Source organism: Balaenoptera borealis (assembly GCF_965194805.1).
Source record: "Balaenoptera borealis genome assembly, chromosome: 12".
Classification (NCBI taxonomy): Eukaryota; Metazoa; Chordata; class Mammalia; order Artiodactyla; family Balaenopteridae; genus Balaenoptera; species Balaenoptera borealis.
In genome coordinates, this window is record NC_138869.1 from 103,658,798 (window position 1) to 103,684,549 (window position 25,752).

Consider the following 25,752-nt stretch of genomic DNA (forward strand, 5'->3'; position numbering starts at 1 on the left):
CAACATAGAAAGGCTGCTGTTGACATTCTGTGTAAAGAACGAAGACTCATACTGTATTAAAACAAACCTATACAGTTTATAACTCTTAGTGGCTGAGTAAATAAATAATCAATGATTGCGAGCTAAAGAGCTTATATTTACAGATAATAGGAAAAATTGTCTTTGAGCACTTCACTGTTAATGCTGTGTAACATTTTGGTGCTGACTCTGAGTCTCAGTAGAGTACAATTCAAAGCTCAAGTGCACAGAGCAGAGACTTGGGAAGTGTCCATCCCTTTGGCCCAGTCCTGCTTTGATCACATACTAGCTGAATGCATGACCTAAAGCAAATCAGTTAACCATATTTTCTTAATCTCTAAACATAAAATGTAAAAGTAAAGATAACTCTAAATGTTGAGGGTTTGTGGAGACAAACCATATGTGAAAAAGCCTAACATACAGCCCATGGCTGTCAGTAAAGGTTTCTCTTTGTAAGAGGCCCTCCACTCCTCCTGCTTTTGTTCTTCACGTTACTGAGTCAAGAGATTTAATAGGCCAGGAGTATTGAGTATATTGTAATAGATCAAGATAATTTTTACAGGATTGGATTTCACAATTCATTGCTATTGGGAGCATTTTTAATTTTTACAAAGTAGCCTTTCTATTAGAAACTGTGGACTTGTATTTGCATGTTCAGAGACTAAAGGGCTCAAGTTCCCCTTGGGAGTTAGTACGTGTGCTACAGAGGCAGGCCCAGTCTGACTTCTCACGCATGCCGCTGCCCCAGCTGGGTCTGCTGTAAGGCTTCCACCTTAAATTGCACTGCTGCAAATGACTCCTTCCCCTCACACTTCTCTGGTCTCCCCTGGACCGGGGAGGTAAGCAGGATAGACAGGATAGGCAAGAGATGGGCTAGCCAGTCCCAACCATTTCACTCTTTTTCCTTCAGTGTAGGTCAGCCATGAGGAAGCAGGGGACAGAGGATACCGGATACCTCTTTGCCAAATGTATCCTCTTCCCACTTCCACCTGGTGAGTCTTTTTTTTTTTTGGCCGCGCCCCATGGCTTGCTGGATCTTAGTTCCCTGACCAGGGATTGAACCCGGGCCCACGGCAGTGAAAGTGCCGTGTCCTAACCACTGGACCACCAGGGAAGTCCCCCTTGTGAATCTTACATCTGCTAGTCAGTTCTTCATTGCAGAGCATATCATTGCTTCAGTAGGTTATCACCTACTACGTGTCAGGATGATCTTGGAAGATGCAGGGGTGGCAGAAAGAGAAAATCCTGGCTCCCGTAGGCAAAGGTTAGATAAGGTTAGATGTTCTCAGCGTCTAAATCAAAACAATTCATTTCCCCTTAGAAAAGCTGCGGGGCGTCCTGGGTCATTTCCGTCAGGTACTTCTCTACCTGAAATGCCCTTTCTTTCTCACTTGATGACCTCTTCAGTATGTGTCCTGGAAGTCAAGTCCACGCTGACCAACCCACCTCCCCCTGCCTCCCATCTGGCACTGACGTCATTGTGCTATTTTTGATCACTAGTCTCTTCCACCAGATGTTTAATTCCTTGGGAGCAGAGGCTGTCTTTTCGCAGCTGTCCAAACAATAACTGACACGTAACAGTAAATGCTTGATGTGTGTTGAAAGAATCTAGTATTAAGTCCATTTTGAGCTAACCAAGAAAAGTGTAAGTGTGAATTGCAATTAGGTACAGGTGTATAGCAGAAAAACCAAATAACAGTAAACTGGGTTGTTTTTTGCTTATGTGAAAGAAGACAGTCCACAGTTGGTATTAGGCATCTAGCTGCTTCTTCATACTGAACAAGTAGTTTTCTTTCTCAAGTTCAACTCATGGTCCAAGATGGCTATTGGCTCTAGACTTCAAGTCCATGATTAAGACCTAAGGAAGGAGGCCAAGAGGAAGGGCAAAAAGACTCCTCTCCCAGCTGAGTCAGTCCACTTGAAGGACCTTTCCGGGAAGCCCTAGTCAGCAAAATCTATTTACATGTCTTTGGCCATCCCGGCTGGGAGAAAGGCTGGAAACGTAGTCCTTTAGCACACACATTGCCAGCCAGAACCAAACTTGTGCTATGAATGAGGAAGAAGGAAGAGAGGGATACAGCTAGGTAGGCAGCTAGCTATCTCTATCACGGTAGGTAGTGTTTAAATGGGAAAATACTCTCTGAATGCTAAGTAATCCAGTCGTAAAAGAATTTTTGTGAGTAACTTGTTGGCATTCCATGGATCATCAGTTCGCAAAGAATTCGAATACCATAGACTGAATACTTTTCACTGATCACGGTTTTCAAGGTTCACAAGCTATTTTAGGATCCTGCAGTACTGAGTTATGAGGTTCTGTTAATGCACTTTTAATAACAGCACTAACAGCTGACACTTATTGAGCGCTCAGTATGTGTTCGGCACCACTCTAAGCGTTCTAAGTGAATTCACTCCTTTAATTCTTATCCCCTTTTGCCAGATAATGAAACTGAGGCACAGATTGGTAAAGGAACTTCCCTGGGTCACAGCCAGTATCCAGGGGTTGGGATTCAGTCGAGTGTCTGGCTCAAACTCAGTCTGTGAGCACCGGTGTGCTTGGCAATTTCTGCTTAACTAACGTGTGAAATTCGTTTTTGCCAACCTTAGAAGAAGCTGCCCTAGGCATTGGATAAAACAAAAGTGTACAGAACTTCGAGAATAAATTAGATGTTTCCACAATTCTGGATATACTAAAAATGCCTGACTCATACACTTTAAATGGGAAAATTTTGTGGTATGTGAATTATAGCTTAATAAAGCAGGCTTTTGTTGTTGTTTTTGGCTGCACCACGTGGCATGTGGGATCTTAGTTCCCCAACCAGGGATCTAACCCACGCCCCGGCATTGGAAGCGCGGAGTCTTAACCACTGGACCGCAAAGGAAGTCCTAAAGCAGCTTTCTTCCTTCCTTTCTTTCTTTCTTTCTTCCTTTCTTTCTTTCTTTTTCTTTCTCTTTTTCTCTCTTTCTTTCTCTTTCTTTCTTTCTTTCTTTCTTTCTTTCTTTCTTTCTCTTCCTTCCTTCCTTCCTCTCTGTCTCTCTCCCTCCTTCCCTCCCTCCCTCCCTCTCTCTCTCTCTCTTTCTTTCTTTCTTTCTGAGTCAAATACATTAGCCTCACCGTATATTAATTACAAGACCTTGGATAAGAGCCTCACCGTATATTAATTACAAGACCTTGGATAAGTCACTGCATGTGAAATTCCTCTTATGAAACAGAGATGAAGATGACTGATCTCATTTAATTTGCAATAAGAAGGTATAAAAATTACGTAGCACAGTACCTGGCACACAGAAAGTGATCAGCGAAGGACAAACTGCTATGGAAGATTGTAGAATCATAACCCACAATTTTATAAAGTCAAATTCTTAACTAATCCATAAGCCTCTTCCCACCGGCCATCTCTGAGGCACCTGCTCAACAAGAGCAGATAAGATAACTAGGCAGAGCATCTTGTGGTTTTAATATTTATTTATTTATTTTGGCTGCGCCAGTCTTAGTTGCAGCATGCAGGATCTAGTTCCCTGATCAGGGATCGAACCCGGGCCCCCGGCATTGGGAGCACGGAGTCTTACCCACTGGACCACCAGGGAAGTCCCCATCTTGTGATTTTGGTAAAACATGAATCCATGGTATGACTCACCAGCTTAAAAATCTTTGGTCCTCACATCTTTCAAGCCATTGAAAAAAGGGAGCATACTATTTTTCTTTTTTTTTTTTCCCTAAAAGATCAACGAAACTCCTCTAAAATAAAGTGTATGCCATTCCTTCTGAAAAGTAGATGCCCCTTTCCACCATTTCCTTTCTGTAATTCCCAGAAGCCTACAGCACTCATCATTCAATAATCCATCTAGGGCTTCCCTGGTGGCGCAGTGGTTAAGAATCCACCTGCCAATGCAGGGGACACGGGTTCGAGCCCTGGTCCGGGAAGATCCCACATGCCGTGGAGCAACTAGGCCCGTGAGCCACAACTACTGAACCTGTGCTCTAGAGCCCGCGAGCCACAACTACTGGAGCCCGTGCGCCTAGAGCCCGTGCTCCGCAACAAGAGAAGCCACTGCAGTGAGAAACCCACTCGCCACAACTAGAGAAAGCCCACGCACAGCAACGAAGACCCAATACAGCCAAAAATAAAATAAATTTTTAAAAAATTAATAAATTTAATAATCCCTCTATATTCAGTATCTTGTAATAACCTATAATAAAAAAGAATATATGTATATGTATAACTGAATCACTTTGCTGTACACCAGAATCTAACACAACATGGTAAATCAACTACACTTCAATTTAAAAAAAAATAATAACCCTCAAATATTTCTTTAGCACCTACTGTGTGTCGACAGTCGACTAGGCCCTGTGGACAACACAGGTACACACTTGCCCTCATAGGGTTTCCAATCCAATGGTCTGTAAACAGATTCCTGAAACAGCAGGTAAAGCATCCTTGGGGAGGCAGCCAGCCGCTCAGCATTCTTTGAAAGTACATAAAAATAATCAGATACCATTTACTGAGTGTCTACTGTGTCTGGGCTCTGTACCAGACACTTTACAACCTTCACATTATCTCATGTTACTTTAGGAGGTAGGGCAGAGGCAGAGACTAACCCACGTGCTGAGCACCCAGTTAGACCACGGCTGGAGTGAATGGGAACTGTACAACTGCAGAATGGGAGGACATCCCCCGTCACCATTTTATGCACTGGGGTTTGATTTGACGGCCCTGACTAGATACTGGCCCTGTATCCCTATGCCCTGTGCAACTTTCAAGAACAGGTCAAAAATTCCAAGTAGGGAAGGATCATTCTTCAGTCGAGGATCCACAGATTTTCCACTAATTACAATAAATAATGGTTTTAAACTGAATAGAAGGGAATTTCCCAGGGTCCAGCGGTTAGGACGCCGCAGTGGAGGGCCTGGGTTCAATCCCTGGTTGGGGAGCTAAGATCCCACAAGCCACGGCGCTGCCCCCAAAATAAAAATCAATAAGTAAACAAAGCAAATAGAAATAATAGAACTGGAAGCAATATCAAAAGGCCATTTGTGGGACTTCCCTAGTGGCCCAATGGTTAAGACTGCACGCTTCCAGTGCAGGGGTTGTGGGTTCGATCCCTGGTCAGGGAACTAGATCCCGCATGCATGCCGCAACTAAGACCTAGCACAGCCAAATAAATATCAAAAAAAAAAAAAAAAAAAATGGCCGTTTGTCTTTCGTCCCACTTATACCCAAAGCATCCAAGATGTCATGAAGTGATTTGTGGAGTTCCGTCACAAGATGGTAGAAAAAGTGACCTAACTTAAACTCTCCTCCATCCCCATCCAGATTCAGCATAAGATTACCGCATGGAGGTTTTTAACAGATGTGTGGGCATGCTTGTTTTTACTCCCTGTTAAGCATATAGGTCCCCCATTGGCTCCCCCAAGTTAAACCTGAAATTGTAGTCACCACAGTCTGTAATGGGCACATTAGGTTTACCGCAGGGACCAAGGCAGGAAGGTAGGAGTGGAAAGAATGGGCAGATCACCCACTGCTGGTGCATCGTGTGAGAGCCCTGCTAAAAGTCCTTCCAGAATAGCTTCAAGACGTGTTGATAAAAATTTAAGCAGAGATATTGTTAGGAAAGAATAGAACTCTATTGCAATCAGGTACACGTACATCACACCGAGAGATAAAATACACAACTCTTTGACAAGGAGTCAAATTAGAATGATTGTGAAGTACAGCTTTTTCATTTATGTATGTTTTTTCTATCATTTGACTTCATTCCTTTAAAAAAAAAAAAGTCAGATGTTACACAAACTTTAATATTAATCCAGCTTTGGCAGAGATGTTGTGGTTTTGTGGATTCGAGCATTTAGCTTTTTAGCTCCAGAGAGCGATATTTCTTCTTTCTCTCCATAATGAGATAACCTGCTCCTACCCATTACCAGGGCACTAAATTTGAAATTCTCCATACACCTGAGTAGTCTGCTACATATCTGGCCATCTTAATTTTAGTCTTGATTTATTGAAGCTGAATTACATTCCCAACTCTTCCTGGAGCTCTGGGTGAATTTTATTGAAAAGGCAGTGGGGAGAAATTTGCTATCATATATCGCTCTTGCTGGCCAGAGCTTTTCGATACACAAGGGGCTCTATCTGCTCCATGTCTTGTATGCTGGATTTATAACACTGAAGCCCAGCTCTAGGGTTACATACAGGCATATCAGAGATGAGATGGGGAATTTGATTTTGTAATAATGATTACTTGTTGCTGGAGCCCATATTCCTGCAGGCTCTTCCTTTACTCTCCCTGCCGCCGATGAATAAAACTAATTCCAACTGCTACCTTATCTAGCAAAACTCATCTTTCACTTACGAGAGAGGCCAAAAGAAGGGAGACAGGAAGTCAGGAGAATTTGAGATGTTGGCCATTTTTGCTATTATGTCTCAAGGGTTTCTTCCATTATCGTGATTCCTTTAGGAATATTTTCATCTTTTAAACTTTCGTTTCTTTGTGGTGAGAATGAAAGCGTCACATCTCTTCCAGCCTGGCGAGTTTATTTGATGGCTCATCTGTGCTGTCTGTTCCACTTCAGAGAGGCTGGGTCCCTAGGGCTAGCCAGTTGTATTAGGGATCCTGCAGACTTGGCTTGCCATTTCTGCTAAGGGTCATCTGTCCTCGCGGTCTTGCCGTGGATAATTTTTGCCTTCCCGAACATCATCTGCTTGAGAAATTTGTGCCTGGCAGGCCTGTCTGTCCAAGTTAAGCTTGAAATACAGTAGCCACACAACTAACCCGACAAAGCATCGCTCTAAACAGCAAGGCCCCAGGCCTGCTTTGACCAAGACCACAAACTTCCAGCCATCTGATTACAAATTCCGAAGTTTCTTCGGTGCAGTCCATGAACCAGTCTTTTCATACAAGGTGGGTTATCCTTCCTCCACTGCCCCAGTTTTCCCAATCTCCTGCAACACACACACACACACACACACACACACACACACACAGATACGCACACACCCTTATCTTAAAAACCCTTAGAAATGCTTAACCCTCTGGTTGACCTTACCAGTTCCTGACTGTTCAGCATCTGACTTGAGCCCTGAGACTTAGATGAAAGAAATGTAGAGTTGACTGTCATCGTCAGAAGTTTGAGGCATGGGTGACAGACATTACATGAAAGCAGTGGTTCTCAGACTTGAGCATGAGTGGTAGTCACCTGAGGCTTCTCAAAACACAGATTGCTGGGTCCCGGCTGGAGTTTCTGATTCAAGAGGTCTGGTGTGGTGACCCCACCATGAGAACCATTATACTACACCTGTCCGAAGCTTGGGTGACAATCAGACACAGAGCAGCTACACCTGTCCGAAGCTTGGGTGACAATCAGACACAGAGCAGCTGCACTCATCCAAAAACTCTTGCTCCTGTCTTTTTGCATAGCTAAGTCCAGTTTCCTGGAGGTGGGCCTAGCCTGGTGATGGAGCATCCTGAGTTCTGATTGGTTGGCTCTGTCCCAGGAGTTTCTGTCTGTAGCAGCTCTCGCAGTAAAGCACAGCATGTTCTCCAAGTGATGGAGCTATACCGGAAGCAGCTCTAAGGAGCACAGCAGGATTCAGTCCAGGAAGGATCAGTCCAGGTCTGTAAAGTCACTGCCTAGTCGCTGCCAATGCCAATACCCAGCGCGTTATTTCACACCACACAGCCTCTGGGCTTAGCATGCCAGAGGCATTTCCAAAACTTCGTATGATTAACACACAGTAATATTTAGTATTTTACCCCAAAAGACTGTCTAATCTTTTCCCCTCCTTTATTTTCATCAGTTTCTTCCATTTTTAATTTTTTAACCCACTTCAAAAATAGGTTAGACAAAAAAGGATAAACAGTAACGCCAACAGAAAATATCCAGAGGAAATCTCATGATGTGGATTTGATAAAAAGCAAAATAAATTTAGGAGCCCACTCCCGCAGCTATGCTTATCCTTGATGGGCTTACACTAAGGAATGAGTTTTAATTTTGTTCTCAAGAGGCATGTAATTAAATACACATTTTATTTTTATTTTCTAATTTTTATAAGGTTCAATAAGGAGTTAGCAAATAATTTACCCTGAAGTCAGAAATTTACGTCTTCTAAATTAGCATTATTTCCATGTTTTAGATGCCTTAACTCTCAAGAAGCACAATAATTGGCAAAATCCCTTTACCATTCCATGATTTAGAAGTGTCTGATACTGAGAGTCTCTAAAAAAGGATCAAGCATAGAGCGCTGTGCAGGGGGAGAACAGCTATTCTTAAAACAGAAGTGCTTTGTGTATGATTCCATTTAGGTGATGTTTTCGAAATGACAAAACGATTTAGAAATGGAGGATACATCATAGGTTGCCAGGGGATGGCATAGGGCAGGGAGGAAGGTAGGTGTGGTTACAAAAAGGTGCCAAGGGGGATCTTTATGGCTCTGGAGCTGTGCAATATCTTGACTGTGCTGACAGGTACATAAACCTACACGTGATAAAATTATACAGAACATAATACACACACAATGAGTACAGGTAAAACTAGGGAAATCTAAATAAGATTGATGAACTGTATCAATGTCAATATCTTGGTTATGATATTCACATTTACAAAATGTTACCAGTGGAGGGAAATCAGGCAAAGTGTATGACGAATCTCTGTATTATGTCTTAAAACTGTATGAGAATCTACAATTATCTCAATAAAAGTTTTATTTAAATAATACAGGAAACGTCTCATCAATCCGGAGACAGCTAGAGATAACACAAGCCCTTCAGGGAGATGACAGAGTCCTTTTTGTCCTCAAAACTCTGAGATTCCATGGGTCACAGAGCAAGGACGCAGAGAAGCCCCGCCCCCAGCCCAAGGTGTCTGGCAGGAGCGCTCTGCCACTGGAACTTTTCTTTCAGTTGCTCTTTGCCGTCTGAGCTGCAGTTTAAAGATTTCTGTAAAAGAGGAGAAAGAAACCGAGGTGTACTCTGGACCTGACCATCCCAGAGAACAACGCAACGCAGTACTGGGCGGAACAAAACAATCAAACAGCTGGAACGTGTATCTACAGGCTGTAAGCAACAGAATTGCAGGAAAGTCATTGCATAGGTATTTAATATTGTCCCCTCTGGTAGATGTCGCCTCCGTGAGGGGAGGAAAAGGCTGGGTCAGTGCTATATCCCAGCCCTTAGCACGGCGCTTGGCACACGGAAAGTGCTCAATCCATATCTGTTAAACGTGTTTGAATGAGGAAATGAAAAGGCCAGTTAGAGGTAGTATGGCTTCCCTCTTCCTTCTCTCCAGATCACCCTCCCCTACTTTCTCTTTATCCACCACCTACACTTAAACACGTACGCAGGGACCAGGTTGTTTCTGCCCCAAAACAGCTGGGCATTTAGCCTCTCTACGCCTCAGCCTCCTCACCTGTCAAATGAGGAGAATAATAATGCTACCAACTGCAGAGGACTGCCATGAGCCCTAACTGGATCAGCACGTGTAGAGCACTTACAACATTAGCTGGCCTGTCGTAAGTGCCATGTAAGTGTTTGTTCAATTGCAGCAAGTTCTGACACTGACTCCCAGAGTTAGCCCAGACCTCATAGACTCCAGAAGGCTCCACAAGCTCTGGCGGTTCCCAGGCCACCTGAGCTTCTGTCCAGCTCTCTACAAATGTCAGGAGGTCTCACTTTACCCTTTCAGGTTCAATAATTCACTAGAATGACTCACAGAACTCAGGAAAGTGCTGTACTTATGATTACAGTTTTGTTGTAAATGATACAAATCAAGACCAGCCAAATGAATAGATGCGTAGGGCGAGGTCTGGGAGGGTCCCAAACGCTAAGCTTCTGGGTCCTCAGTTTGCCTTACCTTCTTGGCACATTAAAGTATGGCTACCAACCAGGAAGGTCACCCGGGCTGTCCAGAAGGTTTTTACTGGGGTTTCACTGTGAAGACATGGTTGATGTATCATTGCCCACATGACTGAACTCAATCCCCAGCCTGCTCTCCTCGCCAGAAGTCAAGCTGATATTACATGGCTCAAAGCCTCAACCCTTTATTCACATGGTGGTCTTTCATGTATGGCCAGCCCCCATCCTGAAACCATCCCGGGACCCACGTGAGTGAGCGCTTTAGCATAACCTCCGGCCCACCAAGAATAACAAAGCCGCTCCCATCACCTGGGAAATTCCAAGGATTTAGAGGTTATCTTCCAGGAACCAGGGACAAAGATCAGCCAAGTTCTTTATTATACAACAAAAATAAAGTTGATTCAATTCATTGAACAGGCAGAAGGGGCAAGGAAAACATTCCAGGAAGGGGGTGTCTAAAAAGAAAGAGGCAGAAATAATGTCTGGCACAGTCATGACACAGCAGAGAGACCACCTCCCCACCCCACCCCAGCTGATTGAGCTCTGCTGTTTTAGAATGCACCAGCCTTGAAGTCCATAGACCAGGGCTCTGACCATGGTTCTGCTATTTGATAACTATGGTACCATCTTGTGGGAGTACATTTACAGATCATTGTAAGCCATGTGAAGTCCTTTCTATAAGAGGTGGGCATAATTTACACACACACACACACACACACACACACACACACACCTACCTTAGTGGATTAAAACAACAAAAATTTATTATTTCTCATAATGAAACTGCACAATTCAGATTGGGACTTGGAACCCACTGTCTTTTAATTGAAATCACACACCTGGTCTCAGGACTTAATGAAGCTCAGGTTCTTTATGTCTCAGCACAGAAAGAATTCAGTGAGAGACAAAGTGATAGGTAAGAAATGAATTTATTTAGGGAGATACACATTCCATAGACAGAATGCAGGCTGTCTCAAAAGGCTAGAGTGGCCATGGGAGAAACACATTTCACAGACAATGTGGGCCATCTCAGAAGGCAAGAGGCCCCAAAATATGGGGTGGTTGGTTTTTATGGGCTGGGAAATTTCATAGGCTAATGAGTGGGAGGATTGTTCCAACTATTTGGGGGAAGGGGCGGGGATTTCCAGGACTTGGGCCACCGCCCACATTTTGGCCTTTTACAGTCAGCCTCAGAACTGTCATGGCGCTGGTGGGTGTGTCATTTAGCTGATGTATTACAATGAGCATATAATGAGGCTCAAGGTCCACTGGAAGTCGAATCTTCCACTGTCTTGGACCTCATGGTTTCTAGCCAGTTTTTGTCATATCCTCAATGGCTATGTCATTCTTTTAGAGGTTGTGTCCTGCCCCCTTCCCTCCTGTTTCCATAACACTGTGGGTTGATTAGGCAGTTTTCTGGCTTCATGTGGTGGTATCCACTTCACTGCAGTTCATGGGACTGCATTCAGCTGTCTGGTGGCTGGGCTGAAAGATCCAAGAAGGCCTCCCTCACCCTTGGCTGCTAGGGGGCCTCCGTTCTCACCTATAAAGCCTCTCTCTACAGGGGATGTCTCATCTTCCCGTGCTTCTCCCCAGCAGGACAGCCTAGACTTCCCGACAAGAGCAAAAGCAGAAACTGCCAGGTGGCTTAAGGCCCACCATGTTCTACCCGTCAAAGCAAGTCACAAGGTCAGTTCAGACTCCAGGGGAGGGGAAACAAACTCCATCTCTTGATGGGCGGGAAGGGAGGAAACTTCGCAGCCATCTTAGAGGCTCTCCCACATTCTCTGATCCTTAGCTTCTGTATCTGAAAATGGGTATTTTAATATTTATCCCAAGTAGATTAATGAGAAGATGGTATGTTATGTGTGATGACATTTTATAAATTGTAAAGGGCAAAACACGTGCAAGACATTATAGTGGTGGTAAATAAAGGTGGATTGGGAGAAAGAGCAGATTATACAGGGCTTTAAACGGAGATAGAGGAGGTTATTGAAATAGTATTTACTGAGCATTTGCTATGTGCCAAGCACTAAGTACTTTACAGGTATTATCTTCTTTAATCATCACAACTTTATAATATGGATATCTTATTGCTATTCTGTAGAAAAGGAACATCAGGCAAATGGCACAGCCAGAATTTGAACCCAGTTCTGTCTGATTCCAAAGTCTTAACTGCTGCACCTGGAATTCTTATATCATAATCAACTGGCAATTGGGTAAGGGGAGGTAGCAGCTACTCCAGAACTACTGAAACAGAATCTGGGGAGGCAGAACCCAGAATGTGCAATTTTAACAGCCATGTTAATGTGGGAGAAGTATCAATCTCACTGTACTAGAGGGAGCCTGAAGCCGAATCTGGCTTCTGTACCCCGACACCAAATTAAATCTTGGAGACAGAGTTTTGGGTGAAGTAGAAGAGAATAGCTTTATTGCTTTGCCAGGCAAAGGAGGCCACAGCAGGCTCCTGCTCTCAGAACTGTGTGTCCCAATCTAGAGGCGGGTAGTGAGAAGTTTTATAGTAATGATTCAAAGAGGGCGTGATCAGCTCGTGGACATTCTTCTGATTGGTTGGTGGGGAAGTAAGTGGGAGTCAGCATGGTCAACCTTCTGGTTCTAACCGGTCTGGGGTCAACGTGCTTATTACGGTTGGTTAATTTCTCCCACCTGGTAGGGGTTTCAGTATCTGCAAAGATATTGTTATGTATCCCTGCCCCAAGGCTGCACTATTTTTTTTTTCTTTTTGGCCACACTGCGTGGCTTGCGGGATCTTAGTTCCCACACCAGGGGAACCTGGGATTGAACCCCAGGCCACTGCACTGAAAGCACTGAGTCCTATCCACTGGACCATTAAGGAACTTCTGACACTGCTGTTTCTTTTCACTGTTCCTCCCTTGTCTCCGCATCCCCTCCCTTCCCTAATTAGCAACTGTTTGAACCTGCTAGTTGGAACTCTGGGAAGGTCATGGAGGCTGAATGAAGCCGAGTTTCTGTAATCGAGAAATGAGGGACACAGAATTTTGTGCCCAGGAGCCCCACAGTGTCCTGCTCAGTATCAAGTCTTCCCAGGCTTTTCAGTAGTTCAAAGAAACTAAGAAGACAAGCTTAGAGAAGATTTAGTCTGGCAGATGCAGAAGGAAACTTGAATACGAAAAGTGCCTAGAAATGGGGGGGATAACGAGGGGCTTTAAAAATAATTACGTTTTCTAGAGGTTAATGCCAAAGCGAGGGAAGTAAAAGGTTAGAAGCCCGACCCAATAACATGCAGTTAACCAAGTTCACATTCTATTTATGAATTCATCTATTTTATGCCTCTTTGTTATTCCTGTGCTAGAAAACCCCAAGTTCCATCTTCACCGCACCCCACGTGACTTACACAACATTTCAGTTCCGAAGACAAAATATACCTCCTCTGGGAAGTCGTTCCTGGCCACCTCCTGCCCCCAGGTGTCCCACACATGTGCTGCACTTTCCTCCATCCTGTCATATACAAGGCCCTAGACTGTAAATGTTGGTGACTGAGAGACCCTTGAGGGTAAGGACAGTGCAGGAAGAGAGGAGGGAGAAGGGAGAGATTAAGAGATGATTCTTAGAAAGAACCGCTGGGTGAACACAGGAGATGAAGGAGTCACTGCAAAGTTGCACCGTCTGTCGTTTGAACAGGCACAAATATTAACGCAAGTTCATGTGCCCGACGCACAGTGAGGCCAAACTGAAACGTCGGCGTTTGGAGCCAGAGAAAGGTTTATTGCAAGGCCGTGCGAGGAGACAAGGTGGCTCATGTCCTAAAAAGCCTCCTGCTCTCTGAAGAGTTTCCGCAAAGCATTTTTAAAGGCCAAGTGCAAGGTGGGGGGAGGGGTCTGCAGGGTACGCGATCAGATCGTGCACAATACCCTGATTGGCTGATGATGAAGGAACAGGGTGGTGTCACAGGGGTTAACTTTATCAGTCCTTAGGCTCCGGGAGGCCTGGGGCTACATGCTCATAGTCATCAAGTAGTTAACATCTTCCATTTGATGGGGGTGGGTTCACGTCTGTGAAACACCTCAGGAAAATTGCATCAATTACTATTATCTAGGTACTTCAGAGAGGAGCTAAAGCAGAGGCTATGGGGGAAGGCCTGTGCCAGGAAGGGAGTGACAACTTGTTGAGAATACAAGATTAACTCTAAGGAGTTTACCAAACAGCAGCACTAGATACAAATCTGTCAGCACCGGATTTGTCTCTTCAGGGCTACGAATCAAAGCAGCCTAGCAAATTATGGTCCCTTCCATAATTACATGCATTTATTTTATCTTATTCCCTATAACAACTGGTTGAGATGTTGTAAATACAAATGCCAAGAACAGACGTTTCTGCTCTTTACATGGGCATGAATGAGTCTGAGAAGTGATTTGGGCAAATTACTTAATCTCTAATCCTGTTTCTTCTTTTGTTAGAAAGAAATGACAAAACTGTTTCCCGCAGTTGCCATGATGAGCAAATGTGGCAAAGCACGCACGTCAACAACCTCCATTAAATACTGGTGGCAGGTAATAATATAGATAATGTATTTACACCACTATTATTCATATTCATCTATGACTAGATCCTCTCTCCGCCAACCTCTCTAAACCACGATAAATTCCAGCAGGTTTAGGGAAGAATAAGTTTAGCTCTAACTTTCAGACACCTTCCTATTCCGGCAGCATCTGCCCTAACCCAACATGGCGGCACCGGCTTCTTCAAGCTCACGACCCTGGCCGCACCATAGTGGCTTTATAGGAACCGCCCGCTGGGTAGGCTCAGCGTCCCCGATGCCCTTTGATGACGCAAAAACCCCGCGCGGGGAAAGCGGGCCGCGTAGGTTTGCGCAGGCGCAGCGCGGTCGCGGGTGGGCGGAGCTGGCCGGGATGAGCGGCGGAGGGACGGAGACCCCTGTGGTTTGTGAGGCCGCCCCGGGCGGCGGCGGCGGCGGCGGCGGCGGCAAGAAGAAGGACTCGCTGGGGACCGGGGGCTCGCCAGCCCACCTCATTATCAAGGGTACGGAGTACTAGGGCTCTCGGCCCGGTGGTCCCAGCGCAGCCCCACCTCCCAGGCGGCGTCCTCTCACCCGGGGCCGAGCCCGAGGTCGACCCCCGGCTCCCGGGCGGCCTGGCGTTTGCGGTGGGTGGGGGAGGGGTCTTTGCGCATTGGCGCCTGTTTCCCCGCGCCAGGTGCCTCCCAGTAACAGCAAACCGCCCCAGCCCCTCCTGCTTCCTCGTAGAAGCCGCAGCCGGGAGCCTTCGGGCTGCCTTCTCCCCTCCCCCAGGCCGGGACCCTGCGTGGAGCTGGCGTGAACGCGGGCTCGCGACCCACGTGTGATGCCCTGAGCTTGGGAGTCGGGAAGGGCCCGCGCCCCCAGGCAGGCCGCTTAGGAGGTGTGTGCCTAGGCCGTTCGCCCTGACCCTGTCTGCTCCGGGGTCGTGCAGGGTGGAAACGAGAGAACGTGAAGGCATCTTAAAACACGAAAGCCCCCCAACACGTGTACCGATGTCCACTCGTCCCGTGGACGAGCTTTGAGCTGGGAGAAGGTCACAACCTAGCTACAGCCCGGATTCTCACAGAATCTGAATTGGTTTGATTCTCCAAGCTCTCAACAGCTGTTTCCTGCAGGAAGATCTTTGCCAGTTAAATACCACACCTTCTCACCTCCGTCCTCTCTTAACCCTTCGCTTCTGCCGGCAGCCCTACCGCCTTGCAGTGTTGAAGCCCTTGTAGGATTCCGGCGCCCTTCAGCGCTGCCCAGGGAATGGCATCCTCGTGTTCATGCCTATTGCATTTTAACCGTATCTGTCAGGTTTGTGTAGAATTCAGGGTGTCTCAAATCTAGTTAGTAGTGGGCGTAGTGCAGGAGTGTTAGGCCTTAATTGTTTACATGTGCAATCTTGGTGAGCTATTACTTAAATTTTTTTTTAATTACAGTAAAATACGTGGAATATAAAGTTTCTCTTAATCATATTTTAGCGTACAATTCAGTGGCATTGGTACGTTTCACGTTGTTGTGAAACCATCACCACCATCCAGCTCCGTAACTATTTCATCTTCCCAGACTGAAGCTGTGTCCCCATTAAACACGGCCTCCCCAGTCTCCCCTTTCCCCCGCCCCAGCCCCTGGCAGCCACCATTTTACTTTCTGTTTCTGAATGTGGCTACTTTAGGTACTTCATATACGTAAAATCGTGCATGTGTCGGAACTTCCTTCCTTTTTAAAGCTGAATATGATTCAGACATTTCATTGTATACACACACACCCACACACACCCACACACACCCACACACACACACACACACACACACATTTTGGGTATCCATTCACCCATGGATGGACACTTGGGTTGCTTCGCATTTTTGGCCCTTGTGAGCATGGATGTACAAATATCGAGTTCTTGCTTTCAGTTGTTTTGGGTATATACCCACAGCTGAATTGCTGGATCGAATGATAAATCTATTTGTAACTTCGTGAGCAGCCACTCTACTGTTTTCCATAGTGGCTGAACCGTTTTAAATTCTCACCAGCAGTTCACAAGTGTTCCCATTTCTCCACAACGTAAACAATACTTGTTATTTTCTGTTTCTTTGGTAGTGGCCGTTCTAATGGGTGTGAGGTAGTATCTTGTAGTTTTGTTTTTGTTTTTATTTTTTAATATTTATTTATTTATTTTGGCTGCGCCAGGTCTTAGTTGCGGCACATGGGATCTAGTTCCCTGACCAGGGATCGAACCCGGGCCCCCTGCCCTGGGAGCTCGGTGTCTTACCCACTGGACCACCAGGGAAGTCCCAGTGTCTTGTGGTTTTGATTTGCATTTCCCTAAGGTTAATGATGTTGAACATCTTTTTATGTGCCTACTAGACATTTATAAATCTTATTTGGGGAAATGTCCGCTCAAGTCCTTTGCCCATTTTTTAATCAGGTAGTGTGTTTTGTTGTTGAGTTGTAGGAGGTCTTTTTCTATTCTGGATATTAGCCACTTTACAGCCATGATTTGCATATATTTTCTCCCATTCCATGGGGTGCCTTTTCACTCTGTTGATTGTGTCCTTTGATGCACAGAAGTTTGTGATTTTGATGTAGTACTTTTTTTAAAAAATTGAAGTACAGTTGATTTACAATATATTAGTTTCAGATGTAGTACTTCCTTTAAAAGAAGGTAATTCAAAGGAAGTTTTTCAAGTTAATTCAAAATTGAGTTATAATTGAAAATATGTCTAGAACCTCCTTGGGTTTTTTTGTGGAACCATTTACTATTTTCATTCTGAAAATCTGTTTTTAGTTCATCTTACTTGAAGACTATCGATTGTGAAAATATACGTGTCGAGTTTTATTGCCAGGGTCTAGTGAAAGGGAAATATATAAATAAATGATTTCAATACTTAGGCCCCAGGTGTTTGAGGTTTTCTGGGCTGTGGTTGGCTATTAGGAGACAGGGGGAGCTTCCTGGGGCATGGAGTGTCTGACCTGAGTCTTGAAGAATAAAGGGTTAGTAGCTGAGAAAAGAGGGCAAGGATATTTTGGACTTAGTTTGGAACAGCATGAGCAAAGGCGTGGAAGCCTGAGTCAGCATGGCATGTTTGGGAAACTACACGTGGAAATCAGACCGAAGAAGAATTCTTGCCTTTTTAAGGAGATTGGACTTCTTGTTGAATGTTCCATATTGTTACGGAACAACAATAAGTACAAGAGTCATGTGGTTAGATCTGTGTTTTAAATAGAGCACTCAGGCAGGTACAGTGGATCCTCGTCTTGCAGGAGGCCCATTTGTGAACTTGCCTACTTTATAAAGTGAATTTGTAACTGCAGAACCAGAGAATACAAAGGGCCTACTGTCCTGCAGATAAGCGGAATTGACTGTACATGGAGTGGGTTGAAGAGGGGTGTGACTCACTCTGTTGAAATAGTCCAAGACAAGCAAGGATGGAACAGAAGGGATGGATGTGAGAAGCAGTGAGGTGACAGTGGTGACGATGTGGGTGTTATCAGAAAAATTTACTCTGCAGTAAATTGTTCCTTATGAGGGGCAAAGATCCACATACTACATTAAAGGTCTGCAAATTCAGGGCCAGAACGTTATTAGATAATGAGAGATCTGCAGTTTACTCTGTCTTTTCTTGTCTCATAGTCTGTTGAAGTGCTTATTTCTATCTTTTGTGTGAAGAGATTGTCTAACTCCCACGTTAGAGTATGAACTTTGGAGAACAAAGGATTATATCTTTTGTCTTGTTAACAAACAACAAAAGAGTGCTTTGCCTGTAGCAGGGCTAGGATTGAGTTTATGTGGAAATATGTGGCTTCCCTTTATTAAACTGAGAATTTGTTTGTAATCCTTGGGACGCCTGCAACTCTGAATTACTATAATGTGTTTGTTTTGTTGTTATAATGTTATTACAAAACCAGCTTAATTTCTGTGGTCGTGTGTGTTTTAGAATCTTTTCTTCCCCCTGATCTTCACATCTTAAGTTTTGGAGCGCAGTCAGGGCTTCAGAGGTGATCATTACCCACTTCTGAACAGAACTGAATTCTCCAAAGACTAAGTAAATTCCCATTACATCAGGCCACAGCCGCACATGTCCCAAAATCAGTGTAATGGCTTCTCAGTCATATAGAAAAATGTGTGTTAACCCTCTGTGATACAAACAATTTGGTCTCTGAGATACTCACTGGAGTAGAGAGGAAATTTCAGGACAATATGGTAAGTGGTATGAGAGCAGAATATGCCCCAGGATGACTCACCAAAAACAGTTAAAATTCAGAACTTTTTTCCCTTAATTATGACTTATGGAGACTTGCAGTGAACACTCACCAGCCATCTTAATAAACACACATGAAGAGCGCCATTGTGCCCTTTGCTCTCATTGCACGGCCCTCCCTCCTCTAAGGTAACCGCTGTCTTGAATTTGGTGTTTATCGTTCTCGTGCATTTCTTTATAGCTTTATGGCTTCTGTAGATGTCCCAACAGGAAGTGATTTTGCATATTTTGAAAGTTTATATAAATGGCTTTATCCTTCTGAAAGTTGCTTTTTTGCGGGATTTATCCTTGTTAATAAATGTAACCCCACTGTATTCATTTTCACTCACTGATTTGTAATATCCATCCTATGAGTATGTTAGGTCATTCCCCTTTTTTTTTCTTTTGACATTATATTCATGCTGTAGTAAACATTATACATTTCTCTTTCCTTTGTTTAAGAGTTTTTCTAGGGCACATACTTAGGCATGAAATTGCTAGGTATACGTCTTCAACTTTATTAGATATTGCCAAATTGCTCTCAAAAGTACTTTACCAATTTACTGACTGGATAATCCATAGTCTGAACTGGATTTTAACCTTCATACATTTATGGGGAACAGGAAGAGTAAAGCTAGAGATTGTGCCACTTAGCATGGATTGACCTTGAGTTTCATTTTGTCTTTACAGATCTTGGAGAAATTCATTCAAGGCTGTTAGATCACAGACCAGTTATCCAAGGTGAAACCCGTTATTTTGTGAAAGAATTTGAAGTGAGTATTTGAAACCGATTTTGTAAAAAGACTGCCCTAATTGTTAGTGTGTTAATATATGGAAGGGAAATCCCCTGGTTTTAAAATCTATGATTTCTCTTCATGTGTTCGTAAAATATACAGAGTATTCAGAGGCACTGACGTGAATGAAGGGAGCGCGAGAGTAGACAGCAGGCACCTTGGGCTCCAGTTCTGGTGTCTGCTCTCGGGTGTTTACTGTCTGTTGAGCTCAGGTTTTCATGTATAAAATGAGATACAATGAAAAAAATGGTTCTACAGATGAATGGGTCAGTTTTGCACACCCATTTTCTATATTTTTTTTTCTCATTTGGGGCAGCAGCATCTATCCAAAGCACTCAAGTGAAAACATGAGAATTGCCCGTGGCTATTCCCTCCCCTTTAGGTTACATTCAATGATCAAGCCTTCCAAATGTTACCTAACAAATCTCTGTCCTTTCTGATTGGTAGGCCTGCTTTATCAACCCAGTCAAATCCAGTCTTCACCCTGCTGCCAGAGCGCTCTGACATTAACTCTTTAAAAACCTTTGATATCATTTTCTGTCTACAGGACAAAGCCCAGCATCCTTCTATGACCCGGCTTCTATCTTTCTAGCTTTACCGCCTCCCACCCCACCTTGTGTGCTATGTCCCAACAGTCCTGATGCACTAGCCTGCCATTCTGTTTCGTTTGACTATGGTTTTGCACATGTATAATTGGTTCACTGTGCATTGAATAGTAACATCCCAAGCTACTGTTGGGTAGATGGTAAATGATGTTACACAAGCAGTTTTGTGATTTTGTGGAAGTTGGGGTTTTCTTTTATTTCTTTTTTTTTGGCCTTGTGGCTTGCGGGATCTTAGTTCCCCAACCAGTGATTGAACCCCCTGGCAGTGAGAGCACCAAGTCCTAACCATTGGGCCGCCAGACAATTCCTGGGGTTTTATTTTCAAATGAGACTCCAACCAAGCAGGAAGTCTAAACCTGCTAAAAGGAGAGAACCTTTCCTTAAACCCTTTAAAAGTACAGGAAGCCTGTGGTACAGAGCACTCAAAGCAGAGAGACAGAGCTGCTGCATTAGACACCATTTCTGGGTTCAAGAGACTCAAAATCTGCATAATACCTGCTTCACGGGGTTGTTGTGAAGATTAGAGGTGTGTGTATCTTAGAATATTTTCTGGTACCTAGGAATAACTGGTAGTTATCTTTATCATCATTACTATTGCTGTTACAGGGTAAGAATAATTATCCCACACACAGAAAATTAACCATAGACTATTCCCTCGTCATGCTATGTAAAGATTATTAACAATTCAATTAGTGAGAATAAAGTAGTGGGAATAAAGTCTGGGCACAGCATGGTGGGTACTCTGCTCACGGTCTCACAAGGTTCAAATCAAGGAGCTGTCCAATCTCCATTCTTACTTGGTGCTCAGGGTCCTCTTTCTGACTCACAGGATTTTGGCAGGACTCAGTTCCTTGCCCAGGTAGACGAAGTTCCCATTTCCTTGCTTGCTGTCGGCCGGGGCCGGTCTCAGCTCCTAGAGGCCACCCATATTCCCTGCCACACGGCCCCTTCCTTCTTCAAAGACATAAGTGAAGTCTCCCTTTCATGCTTTAAACCTCTCTTACCGAGAAGAGTCCCATCCCTGTTAAGGACTCACCTGATGGAGTCAGGCCCACTAGGGATAATCTCCTTTTCTTAAAGTCAGCTGATTTGGGGCTTTAAGTAAACCTGCAGAATAGCTACACAACAGCACCTCGGTTAGGGTTTGACTGAGTAACTGAGAGGTGTGTATATCCTAGGGGTGGCGCTCTCAGGGTCCATCTTGAATTCTGCCTTCCGTGAGCTCTTATTATTACCTATATTTCCCTTACTCTTTGCTTGGTTATTTCCCATTGTCCTTCCTAGAATATAGACACTTACCTTTCTTATGCTCTGTTGTGTTCAAAGTGCCTGAAAGAATGTCTTGTGCATTGTAGGTACTTAATATGATTCAAAAACACAATTAACAGAGCTTGGCCTAAAACCTGGCTTTTCCAACATCCTTTCATAAGTCATCTTTTTTTTTTTTTTTTTGCCAGTCTGGTTAATTTGAAATGCTAAATAGCTTTTATTTTTTAAAAGTTTGTAAATGTATCTCTAAAGGGCTACTATATATTATAAAAGAAGCATAGAATTTTGGAATTAAGATGACTTCTCTAATCCAACCCCCCAGCTTCACTGAGCCCAGAGATGGAAAGAAATGTGTGGAAGGTCACACAGTTGATTAGTGGATGAGCGCTCATTAGATAATGTAGGTGGTTCCTGTGAAAGGGCTGTACAAGCAAGACTGAGTCTTGAATGGATGATGAAAGAAGTGTTATTACATTTATGCTGCAGAATATATTATATTGAAGAGCTCACTCCCTTTTGAAGCCAACACCTCTGTTAACTGGGGCCGAGAGAAGACGGGCGTGTGCCTGAGAGGAGAGCAGTTACCTGGGTTCCGCGTTGTTCAGCCCTCCAGGGTCTCTTTGGAGACAGGGCTGTGCTGAAGCGTAAAAGCACATGGGCCTTGGAGCTGGACGTGTGACATATCTGGGCTCAAATCCTGGATCCCTCTTCCTAGCTGTGATTATTTGCTCTACTAAGGCCTAGTTTTCTCTTTTTTAAAATGGGAACAATAATACATGCTGCAGAGTTTTTGTGAGGATTAAGTAATATATCATTTTTTTAAATCCCTGGTATGTCGATGTTAGGCAGGTGTTGGTAACTGTTATTATTAAGAGAAAGATGGGAGCAAGTAAAATCAAAATTGTATTAATTCAGAATTTGCAATACTTTGAATGAGTTTTGGTTCAGTTTTTAATATCTTTAGGGAAAACAACGATTTGCTAAGCAAATGACATAGACATCTCAGGAAAAAGTTTACTAAAGAATAAAATTTTCACACTGGGTATGACAGATTTAAGCTTATTATAGAAAGTGAAACAGAATGTCTTCAGCACTTAGTTTGTGTGAGACCTCATGTCAGGAACCAGTGCTGTATCCCTGAGTAAGACAGACAGGGGCCCAGCCTTTATGCAGCAGGGCAGGCTCATGTTGTCACTGAAGAATGGTCTCTGAAGGGCTCAGAAATATTTCCTCAGCTGCGTTTGCGCTCTCCAGCTAATTGGTCACATGACTCCTCTTCTTGAAAAGTACTTGATGCCGTCCTTTCCCGCAGTCACCTCCCCGGTCCGTCTTTTTTAGTGTCTCCTGGAAGCTTTCCTGTACGTCAGGCTCGGCTACCTTTTCTGTCTGTTACACACTGACCTTTCCCCTCAAATTACGAGAGAAAAGCTGAAAGCATTTTAGAGATTTAGATTTGAATGGATATGTGCATTACTTACCGTTCTTTTCTATCTTGGCCCCAATAAAAACATCCTCTGTTTAATAAAAGTGCTCTTTCCCCAGCGTCGCACAGCTGGACTGGAGGAACGGGAGGCCGAGCTGTCAGGGCTTCCTACGAGTTTCGTCTTTTTTTTTTAAATTGAAGTACAGCTGATTTACAGTGTTTCAGGTGGACAGCAGAGTGATTCAGTTATACATATATATATATACGCGCACACACATACATATATATGTATATTCATTTTTAGATTCTTTTCCATTACAGTCTATTACATGATATTGAATATGGTTCCCTGTGCCACACAGTAGGTCCTTAAGTTTTGTCTTCTCTAGGTCATTTAAATGTGGTTCACTTGAAGAAAAACTGGCTAGCATTTAAAAGGAAACTCGTTTATAGTTTATATATTTTTAAAGGTTAACGCACGTGGCAACGATAATCTTTTTCTTTATAAAATTTTCTTTCTTAAAGAAGGGACTAAGTGCCACACGGTGGCAGCATTACTTAAATTATCGACGTTCTATTGTAATATTTTAAGCTCTCTTTTTGTGTTTGTTAGTATTTCAGGACAGTTGACTGTCTTGCTCCCAGCTGCACACAGCTCTTTTATTCCCCGCGATTCCAGTAAATACTATGAACAGAGATCCCGGCAGGGCGCCTCCAGTGAGCCTGTCTGGTTGTGGCAGTGAGTAAAGGCATGGTCTTCTGCATTGTTCTCTCTCCAGCTGCAGGACGCCGGGGCCTCTCTCGTGTGAGACAGAGGGGAGGCCGTGCAGGTCAGCGCTTATGAAGTGCTTAGGGGCTGCGCAGTCCTGCACGAACTCATCTTCAGCAAACTTCAGTCTCTGACTGCTTTATTGACTGGTTCCTGAATCCCTTGGTGTATCATAAGGAAGGTGTTTGGTCACTAGTGACAGACACCTGAGGAGAGTGGCTTTCCTAAGTGCTTACTTTTCTCTCACAGCAGCCAGAGCCTGGGGCTGGTGTGGCAGCCCTAGACGTCAGCTCTTCCTCCAGCTTTTGCTTCTTCCTCACCGCCGTGCTGCTCTCACCCCAGGCTCATGCTCACAGGGTAGCTGTGGGAGCCCAGCCATGGCGCGTGCGCTTCATGCAGCAGAAAGGACGGCAGGCGGGCGATGGCTAGCTGTGTCTGTTACGCGCAGGTTTACCACCAAGTGGTATTTGGGTGTTGAGAGGAGGAGAGGAGGGGGATGGATCCAGAGCTGTCTGTCACACCGGATACGCAAAAATAGATACGAAACCGTCTCTACCTTCAGGAATTTACAGTCTGCGGAGAACAGATTGTAATGGTGAAATTATTATGATAAAATAAGCACAAAGTGATTGAAATCTCAGAAAGGAGATAACTCCCAACTGAGCTGGGAGGGAAATCTTCAGAAGGGGGGCTGATACTTGAACTGAGAAAGAAAAATAGATGTTAGAGAAATAGGGAAAAAATGGAGGAAATGTTGATTAAAATTGAGGCCAAAAAAATTGTTAAAATAAGTACAGTAGTTACAGGAGGTGTGAGGGTTCTTATTGCTGCGTCTGAACGTGAGTTGTGCTGATAAAAAGATAAAGTCCCTTAAAAGGCAGGACAGACAAGAATTTCATTTGACATCTGATCTCATTTTTGTTAGGTTGTAAGAGTAGCTGTCAGAGTTTTAAATATCAGGAAAAAGTCGATCCCATGTGGCATGTAATAGATTCACGTATGTATGATAACGGTTTTAAAACTTGTGAGAAAAAAAACTTGTGGGACTGACCATTTTGTGATGGAAAGAAAATTTTAAATATTACATCGGTCTCTCATTTCCTCTCTAATACTATCAAGTTACATCTTTAATGTAAATATTACAGTGACTGTACTAACATTATGAACAATTGCTAACATTTTGAAGCATTTAGTGCCAGGCACTGTCTTGAAGCACATTACCTGAGCACTTGTCATTAATTTCAACTTGAGAAAAATTAACTGTATATGTAATTTTATGGGGTGTTATACATCAGAAACCAAGCTTCATTGGTGCTGTGCTTTGCTCTGAGAATTTTCACCCCAGAAATAATATTCATATAACAAATAAACAGATGTTGGTTTATAGTCTTCCTTTTGTAGTAGGTGTCAACCGTACACCTTAGCCAAAAATATCAACATATAAACAAGCACATACCAGATGGGCCTATTTGTTGTTTAAATTAATTATTGTCATTAATGGGCTGTTAGAGAGGTGACGGTACAAATTCACTTACTATAACGTGTAATTTGAGGCTCAACAATGGCTATAAGGCAGACAGCCTAACCAGGTCACATGCGGTGGCTCTGTCTTCTGCCCGTGTAGATACAGCCTATCAGAAAACGGAAGGAGAGGGGAGGGCATATGAAAAGGAGACTGTCCTCACTTGTTGCCTTATCAGTATTAACTTGGAGGGAAAGGATGCTATTGCAGATTAGATTCTGAGGGAGAGGGAAAGGCTAGAGACAGAAGAGGTGACCACCTAATACTAATCTTGCTTAGAGTGGGGAACCAACAGACAGGAGCCAGAGTGGAGACCGGGGTGTTGTAAGAAGTATTAGTAGAAACATAACCATGAGAACAAAAACGCCAACTTTTTGAAATACTGAAAGAGATACCCAAAAGAGAGAACAAATAGACCGCATGACCACACAGAGAAAGATTATATACGTTGTGGGTGTGTGTGTGTGAATCAGCGTGACTCAAAGTGAAATAAGAAAAGTCTGAATATCATGTTTCTGTTTAAGAAGGAATTGAAATATATATATATATATATTTATACATATGTGTATATACACACACACATGTTTATATACACATCTGTGTATACATATACATATGTATATATGTGGATGTATATCTTTATAGTTAAGACAATGGCAGGATAAAAATGTAAAAATAATTATCTAAAGAGAGTGATAGAGGGAATAGGATACAAAAGATAGTGATAGAAGCTAGACTTTTTTGAATATATGTTTTTT

The 25,752-nt window shown here is 43.6% G+C and overlaps 1 protein-coding gene and 1 long non-coding RNA gene across 4 annotated transcripts in view; one reads left to right on the forward strand and one right to left on the reverse strand.

Annotated features, from left to right (window-relative positions):
• Window positions 1–9: 9 nt before the first annotated feature.
• On the reverse strand, window positions 10–10,574 carry LOC309608234. The gene is made up of 3 exons (XR_014232758.1): window positions 7,356–10,574; window positions 3,187–7,312; window positions 10–3,149 (listed from the first exon to the last, which is right to left on the reverse strand). It is a non-coding gene; the product is annotated as an uncharacterized lncRNA (long non-coding RNA).
• Window positions 10,575–14,704: 4,130 nt separating this feature from the next.
• Window positions 14,705–25,752, forward strand: part of BLOC1S5 (biogenesis of lysosomal organelles complex 1 subunit 5) — a 79,151-nt gene continuing 68,103 nt past the window's right edge. The window contains exons 1-2 of one of the 3 annotated variants that reach the window (XM_082347781.1): window positions 14,705–14,889; window positions 19,303–19,385. In XM_082347781.1, coding sequence (XP_082203907.1) covers window positions 14,760–14,889; window positions 19,303–19,385 — 213 coding nt within the window. In that variant the 5' untranslated portion in view covers window positions 14,705–14,759. The remainder of the gene's footprint in view (window positions 14,890–19,302; window positions 19,386–25,752) is intronic. The other 2 variants (XM_082347780.1, XM_082347779.1) reach the window with 2 other exon arrangements.